Source organism: Hippichthys cyanospilos, chromosome 9 (genome assembly GCF_059441005.1).
Source record: "Hippichthys cyanospilos isolate Australia breed blue-spotted pipefish chromosome 9, RoL_Hcya_1.0, whole genome shotgun sequence".
Lineage (NCBI taxonomy): Eukaryota > Metazoa > Chordata > Actinopteri > Syngnathiformes > Syngnathidae > Hippichthys > Hippichthys cyanospilos.
Window position 1 is genome coordinate 19,772,751 of NC_142377.1, and position 15,753 is coordinate 19,788,503.

The 15,753-nt window shown below is 38.3% G+C and overlaps 1 protein-coding gene across 2 annotated transcripts in view; it reads left to right on the forward strand.

The window, feature by feature from the left end:
* kaznb (kazrin, periplakin interacting protein b) overlaps positions 1 to 14,597 on the forward strand; it is an 85,472-nt gene extending 70,875 nt beyond the window's left edge. The window contains exons 6-11 of one of the 2 annotated variants that reach the window (XM_088424289.1): positions 7,070 to 7,264; positions 8,930 to 9,066; positions 9,618 to 9,788; positions 10,987 to 11,182; positions 11,552 to 11,685; positions 12,855 to 14,597. In XM_088424289.1, the coding sequence (XP_088280415.1) occupies positions 7,070 to 7,264; positions 8,930 to 9,066; positions 9,618 to 9,788; positions 10,987 to 11,182; positions 11,552 to 11,685; positions 12,855 to 13,025 (1,004 nt within the window). In that variant the 3' untranslated portion in view covers positions 13,026 to 14,597. The remainder of the gene's footprint in view (positions 1 to 7,069; positions 7,265 to 8,929; positions 9,067 to 9,617; positions 9,789 to 10,986; positions 11,183 to 11,551; positions 11,686 to 12,854) is intronic. The other variant, XM_088424290.1, reaches the window with a different exon arrangement.
* The last annotated feature ends 1,156 nt before the right edge of the window (positions 14,598 to 15,753 follow it).

Genomic DNA, 15,753 nt, shown 5'->3' on the forward strand with positions numbered 1-15,753 from the left:
ACTCCACTGCCAAACTTTGCTGTGCGCTTTTACGCAACAGCTTCAGATTTAGCCATTAAAAAGCAACCATATGTCCTCACTTGTAAACACAGTCTGGATATAAACCATTCCAAGTAATTTCCCAATAGGAAGCCAGTTTTTTGTATGTATGCATCTGTGTTTGTTTATTGCTTGAATGCAATGCCTGATGCTGTGAGTACATTAGAAGGTAAATGAGTTGTCAGTGTATGTATGTACTGTATGTATGTATGTTGCTACTTACTACGTATTTATGTTGAAGTGAGGGTTTGTTTTGGGGTTTTTTTCAGGATTTTCTTACTACACTAATAATTTTCGTCCAGTCTTCACCAGAGCTATCGCCAATTCAACAGGGGGGTTCATATGATTCATCCCAGTCTTATACGTTTTGTTTTTTTTCCCTCTCAGAATCGGAACTGCTCAACTTCAAACACCGCCCAGCCCTACCCTAACATTAATTCTGAAAGTTACCAACTCTTTACTCAGTGTTTTTTATTACACGTTATACAAGGAAGTGGTGACAGCTCTGATGAAGGCTGGAGTGACAGCTGAATCTCAGCAAGGTAAGGAAAACATTTGTCTAGAAAAAAGAAGCTTCAACTCTGTTTTAAAAAAAAAAAAGGTACACATTAGTATTGATTGGCCCTAGGAGATTGTTTATCACCCTATTGGTGAAGAAAAAAAAGTTCAGAGTAAAAACCACCCAAGGAAGTTCATTTGATTTTATATAATGCCAAAATAAGGAAGTAGGTTCAGTGTTTTGGCCCATCTGGAGCGCTGGGAAAATTCCCAGTGGATTGCCAGGGCATGCTATTTCAACCCACGAGTTGGCTTCAAAATCAGCGCATAAAGTGCTTTTGGTAACCCGAGTGACGTCTAGAGATTAACCTTCTCGCCATGTAAATTTCTCCGCTTGCTCAGCCCGCTTTTTTGACTTTTTAGAGATCGCACGGGCGAGCTAATGCAACATCTAGACACCCAAGAATCACAGAACCAAAGAACCAATATTATATACATCTCATGGGTTTGCCTGATCTTTTATATACCAGTTATTTCTGTCAAACTCGCCAACATGAAACACCAGGACTGAAACGGAGTCCCACTCCGCTCCGAGCTCGTCTCAATCCAACATTCGAGCGACAATAAAGACTGACTGCTCAAATGACCGACAACTGAAGGCGGGTGGGCAGGGCAAGAAAGCGAAACGCGTTATCAGACATGGCCAATGTATTATTCATCCACATAAATCCACTAAATTGTTTTCTATTGAAATTCCCCTTGTACACTGATATGCCTCACCATAACGGTGGGCGCGCCGCTCCTGTCTTGACAGCGGCTTGAGATATGACTGAACAGCGCGCGTTGTCGTCAGCCCCGGCGAAGACGTCCTTGGACGCAAGCCCGGCGTTCCCGTGATAAACGTGCAAATCAATTACAACTACCCGCGCTTGGCATCCTGGCGCTCAGCTTGCTTGGGACGCAAAGCCCCTGGCAATTCATTTGCGTTCCCCCGTAGATACTGTACACTGTAAATAAGCTCCGGATGGACGAAGCTGAATTTTGATTGACGATTTCTCATTCTGTTTTTTGTCTAACAACGTGCCTGTTGTTTCACCGCATAAAGCTGGGAGCTGCTTCGAATTATTTGTTTCCTTGTCATGCTGATCGGATTACCTTTATTGGTATGGTTGTTTATAGTTGTGCCTAATGAAGTGTCCGGTGACCAGTCCTGAGTATCCCAAGCTTCTCATCCATAGCGAGCGCAATAGATGATGGATGAAAATGTAAAAAAAAAAAAAAAAAAGTATCCCAATTTTGAATATGTTCAAGTGTTCTTGACCAGACCTGAACCAAACTCTCCTGAGTTATTCCGGTACACGCAGGCTCCAATCAGGCGCGGCTCGTCTGTTACCCGGACGATGTGTTTCATTAAGGGTCCATGAGTCTGATCTTGACACTCTAATTAGATGAAGGGCAAAGCTCACCGGACCGGCGATCTTATCGTAATGGACTGCAGAAATAGTTTGCTGCACACACCGGTGCACACATTATGCCGATTCATAACATTTTAACCATTTTATAAAATTTGAGATACCGCACACAAAATTTTAGTACACAATGTTCTTGCATGGTACATTATGACATTAAGATGTTTGGATTCTACAATGGCAAGTGCTGATTTAAGGGGGGACTTTAACATGCTCAAATCTGACCTTTAGGTGTGTATCCAAATTAAACCTTTTTAATAGTTAGCGGCAGAAAAAACATTCTTAAAACACCCTATGCAATAAGAACTTCAAGTTCCAGATCATCTTTTGTAAAAACATCTAATAATCGGGCCTTAGCTGACTCATATTGGGGGGAATTCTTAAATGAATTTGATCATAAATATTTATACAGCCAGCCAGCTGCCTTTCCAAGCAGATGAATGTGTAAAAATCAGTCCGAACACACCCTCAAAACACAAGATAATCGCTGAAAATCTTTTTAGAGATATTTAGCAATATTTAACCTTTGGTGGTGAAAAAACAAAACAAAAAAAAACTATCTGGCGTGATTAGCAGTACAGCATTTTTTTACCTCACATCAGCACAGTGGCTAGCCGGTTAGCTTATCACTAGTCTGCTTCCGGCTCTAACATTCCTGTGTAGGGTTTGCATGTTCTCCCTGTGCCTGCATAGCTTTTCTCTTCCACATTGAGCACTCTAAAATGTTCTTAGGTGTGATTGGTTGCTCATCTCCTTGTGCTCTGCGATTGGCTGGCCAAAACACAAGGAGGGGAGGACTTTTGCATGCCACAGCACAGGATAATCGTTAAGGGTAAAATTCAGTATCCACGTACTTTATGTAACATTTCCGCAGACTAGGATTAGAGCAGTCTGTTGCTCCGCTCCATCCTTGTGATGCTTCCTCTTATCGTTGCAATTTCAAGACATTCTCCCGTTTGTTTGATGAAGCGCCTGCTCTTATCAGCTAATTGCGGCATTTGTTCTTTTCAACGTTCTGCGCCCAAGCGGAACATTTGGCTTATTGCTGCTTGTTGCAGTTTGGATTTGACGCTGTAGTGGGCGTCGCCGTCCGTATGTCGGCGGATTACGATGAGTTATTTTTAACCGCCTTGTAATTTACGGGAAGAATGCGCAATAGATTGATGTTCACGCATAAAGTCTAGCAAAAAGCTAGCAAAAAGCTCCCTCAGGTTGTCTTTCCAGATCATCGTCGCAACTAACAAAAGAAGACTAATCCTAGCGATTATAACCGCTTTGACGTTTAATTCACAGCAAAATGATATTTCTGTTTTTCTTGATGCCCCGCGCACTCGCAAAGACGCTCAGTAGGCGCTCGCACGGGATGAAACCCTATCAAGTTCTTTTTGTTTCGTTTTGTTTTTCTGCAAAGGAATGGCAGCCGTTATCGCTGCCCTCGCTTTGAACGCGCACACGTTTGTTTGCGGCAGGCTGAAGCCGTTAAACCTGCCCGGGCGGCCCTCCTTTCCTACAAGGTCCTGCAGTGCAATGATCACTGTCAGCCGAAGCTGCTTCCGTTGTCCAATAAAATCCACGGGAGGCTGTCAGATATTTTAGACCCCAGCATCAAAATGAAACGATACAACAGTGCCCACAAATCTATTTATGTTGCCCTCACTTTGGCTTTGTATGGATAGAATGATTCAAATGCGTCGATACGCCCCTTGTTCAGTCTAACCCTACAAACAAAAATTGCTTCATAATTCGGAACGTCTTTGTGAGTGTCCATCTTTTTTTTAAAAACAGGACATTACTTCAAATTGAAATACTGAAAATATACAAACAATAACTGATAATGTTTTGACTGCTGTTTTTGGTCCGTTATACGACATTCGGAACAAATGCCCACTTTAACGGGATTTTTGTCATTTGTTGCTGTCATTGACTGTGAATGTGATTAAAGATTATCAGCGTAATTTAAGGGAGGATCACAGAAATGTACCAATATAATTCATCAAATTAATTTTGCAATTCCATTAGTTACCGGTTTATTAATTGGTTTGGTTATTAATCTTTATCATTTATTCATCTTTGATTAGACAGCAAAATAAAACTATAAATGTATAGATAATGACCTTTAAAATGCATTGAACATGATTTATGCGGGGACACAAATAGGTTTTTTTTTTTTTTTTAAATCCCCAAATGTGACTCAAATATTTGATATGTCCTATTTTTAGTTTAAAGCTGATTTCCATTCATTCAAACATGTTGGCATAACTGTCAAATTCAATCACATAGCATAAGCCTACATATATTTCCATGAAATTTAATTTGATCAAGTGCTTCAATAGTTGGGTCACTCTGCCTGCACAGCAGCACAATTAGTCTTCCTGGGAATAAAAACGGTGCTCTTGACTTTTCATGAAGCCACTTGCCCATTTTCATTTTATGCGTGCGTGTGCGCGTGTATTTTGTGTGTGTGTGTGTGGTCTTATCACAAAGCAAGGCAGTGGATGAGTCGTTTCTGGCCAGTGGTGATTTGATGGACACTTTAATAAGAAGCCGGGCTGATAGGTTAATTGAACGGACGGGCAAACGAATAAAGGGAAGCAGAGCTGCCTTGTGTTCTGCGGTAGGAGGAGCTTAACACCCTGATGCGCGATCAGACGCATGAGAGCTCACTTGATAACAGTGTGTTTAAATGGCTTCGCTCCGTTTGAATTACTCTTTGAAGGAGAGGCTGCAGTGTATCCTGTATGAAGGCTTTAAAGCTCAACTTATTCCAATTTGCTGTCCACTGAGCATATTTGCAAAATTTGCCTCAAAATACAAAATTTTTTTTTTGTGAGTAAATAGTCCATCAATAATCAATGGGCTTTTGTGCTAATTCTTCTGGTTTGTGGGCCTTGGCGACTTGAGGGTAGTATAGTACAGACATGCATGAAGGTGGCCCAAACACAGCAAACTACTATAAAAGTAATTATTCTTCGCAGCAGATAAAGAAAATATGCCTGTAAGTAATGTTATTTATCTGTCTACCGCTATTACTCCATTGGATGTGTTCAAATTTGCGTTGCTTAAAGTTTTATAACGCCAATTCTATTCAATGGTGTTTTCCAATATGTGTTTGCATTAGCTCTTCGAGTGCCGAGCGTTATGGGAAAAGCAAACCTTTAGAGGGTTAGTATATTCAGCAGTGCTCAATTGGCTTATATTGGATAAGCATTAGTCAAGGGTGTCAACTACCCACCATCAAAACGTATTTGATGAAAGTTTGTTTATTTATTATTGTTGTTACTATTTTAAAAGATGAGAATTCTCATCCATGGCACTGAAAGAGTTAAGGTAGTGGATTTTTTTTTTTTAAGATTTGTGAACTGTCTGCCAAACCGGTGCTTTTAATTAAGGGGTTGGTCAAAAACGTTTCGTCGGTCTGGTAAAACCAAAAACCCAACTGAACAACTGTGCATTGCCAAAAAAACGTGTTTGTCGGTTCTCATGGCACAACAGTTTGTAATATTATAGATTTTGTAACATTTCTATTGTAATCCACTTTCCTGTGGGGGTAGATACAGGTCTTTTATTCATTTCTTTCATTTTTATTTTATTCAGTCATGTCATATACCGGTATATTTCAATGGTATTCTGTTTCATTTTCTCCGCTCACATTTAAACATCTTTGTTTGAATGTAAAGCTGCACACACACACACACACACACACACATTTAAGGAAGCAGCTGGACTCCTCTCAGCAAATAAAGGCCATCCTGTCGGTAAACAGATCATGAAGTGGATTTAGCCTGCAGGACTGCATGGGACTCCTGCGTCTGGAGACCTATGTGGTCTAATTTAAACACTGACTTCCTGCTTGAACTTTTTCGCGTGTGCGGTTTCTCATCAAGTATTCTCAAACCATTTGAGATGTTTTACTTGTCTTTGAGAGCCTCTGCAGCTGCACTGGCAAAAAGAGCCTACTTTGCTGTATATCATTAAAGCACCACCATTCCTACAGTTTAATAGTTTAAGTGCTTGTGAGGGAACTTTGGATTTCCTAGAGCGAAGCGACCCATTTTTGTGGTCGAATGAATAGATGGCTGGCATACTTTATTGACATCAAGTTTTCTTTTTTTCATGTCTTGTCAAACGTGACCACCAGGTCCTATGTCCTGTCATTCCTGTTTGCTTGACTGTTTTTTTCCTGAGGGCTGGGAGGGTGTTTTCCTACCGTCAGACTGGAAGAAGAGCTCATTATTTCGAAGCGCATAGTACAGAAAAGAGGCACACACAAAATATTTGTAATTTGTAACAAATTAACAATACTTTAATGGGTGGATCTACAAAAATATTTCACTTCCTTCGACAGGTCATTCATATTTGAAAATCAAAAGCCACAATGGGCAAGCGCAGATCCTAGTCAAGGCTAAACAACGCTTGAATAAGTCTGTTGGAATCCGGGTGCATTCATCCAACGTTGATATTGAATATTGGTCCTAAATCAGCCACAAAAAAAAAAAAAAAAAAACACGTTCCGATTATATCAATACACATCCTTGTAAATTAGCACTCATTTACATGCAGTCCCTTCCAGAATCAGCTCTTCCATCCTGTAATATCTTGACCAGTAGTTCTTAATCCTGTTGGATGTACTGAACTCCACCGTTCACAAATGCATTCACCAAACCTTACTTTAGTGAAAAATAAAATGTGATTATTTTTCAAGACATAGGTGTATGTTTTTTTTTTCCACTGGTGCACAAAATGAGCCAGGCTTGAAGAAAACCATCAGTGTGTGAACTTAAATGACATAGCTGCAAATCAGTGTGTCTTCTGCTGTTGCCTTTGAGAGACCCCTTCAGATATACAGTACGTAGCTTCACTTTCAAAGTTCCACTCAAGTCAGTTCCTTTTCATCGTTTTTATGTCCAGCATCCTTGAAAAGGATTGCTCGCAGAAATATGTTGCAAAAAATGGTCAAAAAATTCCAGGGTCGACCACTTTCTTTTTTTTTTTTTTTTGCTCCACATAGTATGGATTCAAATATTAAAAAAGAAAGTTCCAAAAATGGTCTTGTGTGTCCACAGTGCTGCTGCACGAGGAGGTGGCCCAGCTTCAGGAGGAGGTGCACCTACTACGGCAAATGAAGGAAATGCTGGGCAAAGACCTGCAAGAGGAGTCACAGGGGGGAGGAACCGCAGGCCTGCTTTCTGCTGCCGAGCTCCACGTGCAGCTGGGCGACAAGGAGCACGAGCTGGACCGTGCCAAGGAGGCCTTACAAGGTCAGAACTTTCTATTTGCGTGTTTGCGTTTTGCTATTTGATGATTATCCGGAACAGGAGTGATCACACTAATGTTAGGACACGTTCTGGCTGAGCACCCATTGACTGTGGATGTGTTTTCTTCTATATGTTGGTGAATGGCATTTAAATGCTAACAATTAGCATTGATAGCTGCAGTTTTGGAACCTGTTAAGCAACTGATCTTTGAACACAAACTAAAAGTAGACATAAGTAGCACAATACTCGGCATACTGTATATTCTTTATCATCGGTAAAAAAATTATACCAATAATAACATTGCAGCTTAATAATTCACAAAGAATAGTGACAATGTGTATGCATAAAAAAACAATTGTCTGTCCAAATATATGACCGTATTCACAGTAGCCAAAGTGGCTAGCTAGTGGCTAGTGGCTAGTAGCTGAATAATTGAATTGAAGCATGACAATATATTAGCCTTTTAATTATTATTTTTTTTAACATTCAATTCAGTTGTTATGAAGCTAAACCTTTATAAAGTAAACCCCTATAGAATTTTTGTTTAAATCTTTTTATTCAAACATTTTAACAAAATTTTAATTGAATTTGCATTTATTTCATTTCAAAGGGCAAAATACAGTATGGTTGTTTTAAATTGCAATTATGGTCATGGAACATACACTGAAATCTCAGGGCAAGGCACCTCTCTTTATCTATTTTGTGATGAGTGAGATACATAGTAGGTAATATTCAAGATGAGTCTAATTCTTTTGTTAATTTCTTGTACAATTGTTTGGTTCATCAAACGCGCACTTAAACACGTTGTAGTTTTGACTCAACAAACCACACAAAGTGGGAGGCTACATTCAAGATAACTCAAGATGATTCCATGCAATAATTCCAATATTCCTCTTCGTTTCTATTTGCATTTTCCTTGTCATTTCAATAGCGCGTGGATGTTGGAATTGTAAAATAAAACCTGTTACCTGTTTTGTTATTTTTACCTTCGATTAATACACTTGTTGTTTGACATGGAGACCTTGCTTTGAAATCTGAATTCAATATTGATGCAGACTGGTATGATGCACTAATTATCATGCATTATTTTCTCAGATGAGACATTATATAACACGGCAGCTGCTCCCCACTTTTAGCAGTGCTTCGATTTAGTTAGAGAACGGTGTTTATTTACGTCACTTGACGATGAGCCGTCAGGTGTGTTGTGTAACAATTACTAAACAGTTTTGGAATGCAAAGAGTGAACTATGAATGAGATGCTAACGCTGACAGCAGGAATCCCGGCTGGCGCCCAGGCGTGAGTGTGCGACACGTGCGGTGAAGAAAAGCACGAGGAGAAGTAATTCGATGTCCGATTGCTCATTTACTGAATGTTATCACACGTTGACTTTCCAGTTACAACTTTAGCCTTCAGCAGTTTATTCACAGCGCCCTCTTGTGGTTTTCTTCTGAACTTGCCCGAGTTAAACCCAAAGTGGTCAGGGTGCAAACATAAGCATCTGCGTACATGTTTGCTTGTCTATTTGTGCCCTGCTATTGGCTGAAAAGAAGTCAAAGGAGTATTTAGCTTCTTTAGCTGGAATAATCTACAGCTCACCTAACAAACACTAAATGTGAAAATGGCAGAAAAAAAAAAAGATCGGATGTGCCTTTAATGTTGCATTGCAGCCATGAAAGCCGACCGCAAACGTCTAAAAGGAGAGAAGGGCGACTTGGTGATTCAGATGCAGCAGCTTTACACGACACTGGAGACTCGAGATGACCAGCTTCGAGAATTCATTCGCAACTACGACAAGCACCAAAAGGTAATGCTTTGCTAAATTCACACGACTGGAAAAAGCACTTCATATTTGCACACTAGATTGTCCATTTATTTGCAGTCTGCTCAGTAACCATTATTTTGTAAAACAAATTCAGCAAAAATCTCATGGACTGCTGAGAGATGTCTTCTCGTGGGATTTTTGTCTTGTCTCATCTCTAATATGGAATGATGTCAAAAGGAATTTAGTGGCATAAAAGAACATATAGCGATGAAAAATGTTTTGTATGGTGGTGGAGAATGTATGATGAAAGTTTGGGGGTACATTTTTCAAATGAGCGTTAAACATATGCAAGAAGTGAGTATAATGAAATATAATCTGATCAAGGTAAATGGTATTGAAATGTTCACAGAATCACGGTTGCGTATTGTTTATTTCAAGGAGACATAGCTTTGCGTACTTTCATGGTATTCTATTCAGCAGCTGTGATCTTCGTGCCAGTTGAACCGGCTCGCTCGGTAAAAGCGGCGGGCCCGGCCGGCCGCTCGCCGCCATCCGCGCTTCAAAGGCGGCGTCCGCTGCGTTTGTTCTTCCAGGAGAGCGAGGATGCAGTGAAAGTGCTGGCCAAGGAGAAGGACGTGCTGGAGAGGGAGAAGTGGGACCTGAGGCGACAGACCAAAGAGGCCACGGAGCAGGCCAACATCCTACGCGCTCAGCTGGACATGAAGGAGAACAGGATCAAGGAGCTGGAGGCCGAACTCACAATGGTCAGTGCGCGCCGCCGGCTCTCATTTTTGCTTCGTATCGGCGTTTTGTCGTTGTCAGGTTACACTTTTTCCATCCTTCCGTTTTCTACCGCTTATACTGTTGAGGGGGAGGTCGGATCAGGACTTTTTCAAAATGATTATTCTTTGATTTCATGTTATTTTAATTCTATTGCTTATCCCATTTGGTGACGTGGAGCACAGGTGCAGACAAAATGACTTGGTTGAATGAAGTTTCATTATTTTTTGTTTGTTATTGTTTTTATGGTTTTATATGTGAAATGTTATGTTTTACATTTCATTGAAATAATTACATTTGAAAAGATTCCATCAGCCAAACAACATTATATTATGTTGCATCCATTTTCTACCACCTATCCTAGTTAGGGTCAAGTCAGTTTACGACTTTTGTTTATTTATAGAATCCGAACTTGTTTATGTCATATTATTTTTGTTTCATTTTTATATTGCATCAATCATATATATATATATATATATATATATATATATATATATATATATATATATATATATATATATATATATATATATATATATATATATATATATATATATGTGTATATGTGTTTATGTGTGTGTGTGTGTGCGTGTGTGTGAATTTTATATGATTGTGTTCTTTCAATTTCATTTTTATTAGTTCAAAGTTGAGGGTTTGTTTAGGATTATTTCATTTGCATTTTGTAATCATGATTCTATTTTTATTATTGTTTTTCCTTTTATACTTTTTATTTAATTTCATTTTCATCAATAAAATGTATATGTATGGGGTATATGATGTGTTTTTTGAATTTTAGTTTTCATTCATTCAGGGTTATGAATTTTTGTAAATACAATTTATTTTATTATTTTATCTTTTTATTTACCGGTATTTTAATTTGATTTTACTTTTTATTTTATTGTTTGATTTTTATTTTATTTTAGCGAACTATAATAAATGTGTAGTAAATTTTAAATGGGAAAAATATTGAATAATTTTCGCAAAAATGACTGATTTATTTATGTAATTTGATTTTTAGTGTTATTGCAGATAAGTGGATTTTTTTTTTAGATGTTCTTAATACCATTGGGTGTTTTTTTTAATGTCCGATGCAAGTATTTCAATTACAGCATGGGCAGTTTGTTGTCAAAAACACACAAATGAGGTCATTGTCAATTTGGTACCCCTTCCCCCTTTTACCAGGCCAAGCAGTCCCTGGCCACGCTGACAAAAGACGTCCCCAAGCGCCACTCGTTAGCCTCCAGCACCAACGCCGGCGCCACCGAGCCCGTGGTGAACGGCAGTCAGGAATGGGTGATGCAGGCCGACCTGCCGCTGACCGCCGCCATCCGGCAGAGCCAGCAGACCCTCTACCACGGACACAACGCCGACAGACAAGGTAGCGTCCCCCTCGCTCCACGGACACTTCATTAGGTACGACTCAAGGATCACAAGTGGGAAAAGTAGTTGCACTGAGTGCTTAATTCCAACTTGTGGAAATAAAGGCACTGGTAAAAGTACGGAATCAACTCATTTACTTAAGTTAAAAGAGAAAGTAAGATCAAAAAAAATGTGCAACTACCTGTCGTTACTTCCCACCACTGTCAAAGATGAATGTGTACCTAATGAATTGGCCTTTTAGGGTGTGTGTCGGTGTTACTAATAACAGCTTCCCTTGAGCTTTCTCAAACTAACAGTGGGATTATTTCGATTCTGGGACGGCGTGTATGTGCGTGCGTGTGTGTTTGTGGTACCCGACCGCCCGTAGCCGTGGTCAGGATCAGCCCCTGCCACTCTCGCCAGCCGTCTGTCATCTCCGACGCCTCGGCCGCCGACGGGGACCGCTCGTCCACGCCCAGCGACATCAACTCCCCCCGTCACCGGACGCACTCCCTCTGCAATGTAAGAACTGCCCGCAACTTGTGTGTGCGTGCTGCCTATGTGTGTGTGTGTGTGTGTAATAGTGCGCCTTCTTGGTAGCGGTGGTGGTGCTCGGGTTTCAATTGCAATTATTCACGTATAAACCATTTCTGAGCCAAAATGTCGTTGAGTTGATGAATATCACCCTTGGATATCACATGATTAATTGATGAATATCACAGCGCTTTGTGGCAATCCCCAGATACGGTTTCAACATGCCTCTGTGGTTTTAATTAGTGTGGGGACGCAATGGATGTCGCAGTAAACTCCAGAAACAACAAAGCTAGATATACAGTACAGTACTGAGAAGAAAAAAGTATTAAGGGCTGTTTTCACAATATACTCAAAAACAGACTATGTCTATTAGGTACAAGGCCTTTTAAGGAGGGGCTTTTACTATTACAAATGAATTTTAACAAATATACAATGGTCTCTATCACTTGAGACCAAGTGATAGAAATCTGGAGGGGCGTTTAGTTGACTTCTTCCATGTGTGATGCGGTGGTTCTCCACCTGTGGATTCCCCGATTGGCAGTTTGGGGTTTTTATCTGGGGGTGGGGGAGGTTATTATTATTATTATTATTATTATTATTATTATTAATTATATTTATTTTTATTTTTTAATGGAAAACAGTTGGCGTTATATCTTACTTAATTACTTGCTTACTTAATCCATTTTTTCATGAAATCTAATGACCATCAATTACTGTATTTGTATTTGAGCGTGTACTGACAACCCTCGCAATTTGTCAGCGAGTCTATATTTGAAAACAAAGTCCGAGAATGTATCAGAAAATAAATTCCTCATCCTCAATCTACGCCGTCGGGTTAATGAACCCAACAGCAATATTTTGATTAAGAAAAAACATTAAAACAACATAGTATATTGCAATGCAATATGCCACTAGCAGTGTTTTATTACATTTGTAAAATTACCCCCCCCCCCCCCTTTCTCCTACTTAAATCCAGACATTATTGACCATCAGTGGTAATTTTAACTGTACATAATACCATACATTATAAAGGGATCTTGGTCAGCCTTCTTACTTTTGGATTCTTTTTTACCCTTTTCCCGGGCTCCTTTTTACACTACTTTCAAGCGTATGTCGTATTCTACAACTAAGTGAGGTGTTTTCTGTGTGTGCTTTAGTCCATGGAGGACCTGGAGGAGCAGAAGCGTAAGAAGAAGAAGGAGAAGATGACGCTGGGCTCCCTGTCGCGCGTCTTTGCCCGCGGGAAACAGCGCAAGTCCCTGGACCCGGGCCTGTTTGATGGTACAGCCACACCCGACTATTACATTGAGGAGGATGCTGACTGGTGATGCTGCGTGCGTGTGTGTGTGTGTGCGTGTGTGTGTCAGGCATATGTGATGGGCTTGTGTAGGTGCAAAGCTACAATGTAGAAAAAAAAAATGCCTGAAAAAGGCAAGTGTAAAGTATATTATACCCTAAAAATTGTATGTATGTAAATGATATATATATTTATAGCTGTACATGTATGCATATGTATATGTTTACATGCATATAAATATATACATGGGGTTACTATCATGTGTATTTGTAAACATGCTGTATTATCTTGTCTTGATGTATTTTTTACAACTGGAGACTTGAAGGACTGCTGTTCATGTGTAAATAGGAGGAATTTGTGTTACTTTTTTTTATTGTCCACACTTTATAGCAGAATTTTATCCGACAGTCCGTTTCACTTTTGCGTTGGTGAAAGAACAAAACAGGCATGCCCTTCATTTGGATGCCCCCAAATGGTTATTTATGCAGTTTTTGTTGCCATATCAAATCACAAAGTGGGCTGCGCAGATGGAATTTAAAACTTAAAAGATAAATTACTGACCATAACTGATCCGACTCTCGTTCTGGAAAAAAATAACGTATTTTCTCAAATAATGGCCTTAGCTCTTTTACATATCTCTCTCTTTTTTCCATTCGGGAAAAAAAGTATTTTTTATGATACTTGTATCAAATTAAACTGGTATAATATTTCCATTTTAAATGATACAGATAATTTTAAAAATGTACGCCATTAGTGCATATACTGGTAATTTACTTATCTATTTTATGGCTATTAATATAGAATCAATATTTATTAACAGTGATGAAAAATAGAATATTTTATTATTTAATCAATAAAAATATATGCAGAGAATATTTGTTTGAAATAAAGGCACCCACTCCTTTAAATAAAGTGATTAACAAATATTTTAAACCAAACTCAATGTAAGCAAAATGAACATTGGTAATACCATGTGTTATATCAGTTATTTTGTTATTATATGAAAATTATATTTCAAATGTTCATCACTGTACAGTTAAAATATATATTTACCAATTTATTCACATGATTATTAAATATTATTATATTGATTTTGTATTAAGTAATATATATATATATATATATTATATATATATATATATATATATATATATATATATATATATATATATATATATAATATTTATCTAATAAATGCCATTCTTTGAGGAAGTACAGTAACTTAGTGTAGTCTAGCATTTGCTTACTTCGATAGATAACACGAATGAAAAAACATATGAATTGCATTTTTTTTTTTCATTCATTCGTTGCCGAACATTCATTCATAAAAGTTGCTTCATCCCTTTCTCAACAAGGTACTTGCATTATAAATGCAAGCTCCCTCATTTTTCTTGTGCTGCTTTGTGTAAAATTCTCCTAATATGTCTCTGTTTAATGCTTTGTAATTAAGGTAACATGGAATTAAAGATGAAATCTATGGAAGTATTTTATTTAAAATAATAATAAAAAAAAAACACCAAGTATTTATCTGCTACAGATAAAGAGGGTTTTTGGACATGAAATCTTATTTTCGAAAATAAAACTACAGCACATGTTCCATGGAGTAAGTGTTTTTTTTTTTTTTTTTCTAATGTGTCGTGTCTCTCTTTCACCATTTGAAACCACACTTTACAGTAGATCCGGTGACGAAAAAAAAAAAAAAGGCTACACACCCATTTTCAGCTGCAGGTGTTTCTAATGCAAATAAATGAGACCAAAATAAACCAGTTCAAAGCGTAATGTGACCATAACATGGACTGATTGTTTACGGAAAAAAAAAAAATCATTGTTTTTTGGGACTGCTCGTACTATTCCCCACTGTGACTGAAAGTACCTGTTCCAGCTTTAAAAAAAAAAAAAAAAAAACTGCTGCAAACCATGATTTGGACACCACTTGTTTGCAAGTTTGGAAGAATTTAGAAGTTTGGTGTGGAGACTTTTTACAGCTGTCTTTTTTTTTTTTTTTTTAAGCAACACGTGCATGTGAGGATGAATTAGGTGAACGTTTCATCCTCCATGTCACTTTACTGTCAAAAGTCATGTATGAATAATCCTTATCTAATATACTAATAACACTGTACGTCTCATTACTAAAGTGTTACAAATTTACTAAAACAATCATGCTATATACATTTTTTTCTGATTTGATTTTCAAACTCATAACTATATGCTAGTCATAGACAATGTAGCGCCATCTAGTGGTCAAACAAATGCAAGACAACACAACACAAATTATTTAGTTTCTCTTCCAATTCATCTTGGTTCAATTGTATTTGACCGTTTAAATAATTCATTGTATTAATAATAATTATAATTATATAATTTTTTTAATATCTGTAAAATATAATTGTATTAAAGGTGTGGCTTATTTTTGATAACTATTTTATTGCAGTAATTTGAAGTAAAATTGCAGAATGTCACTCGAAATCGAACATAATCTTTGTAAATGCTTTTTTTTCCTCCGACCCAATAAAGAGGCCAGTAATGAAGCTAATAAAACAGGTGAAATTATTTGTTCATGCTACGACACCCAGCAGTGGTGAGTTTTTCATGTTTTACCCCTCAAGGTGACGATGGTGGATCTTCGCATTTCAGGTTCGTCTTAGCCTAACTGATGAGGATTTAGAGTTGGGACTTGGTATTTGCAATCCTATGCATCACAGAAAACTAAGACTGGCCATTGAGGACTGCAGGAGCGCTGAAGGAGGCCAGGGGTAAGC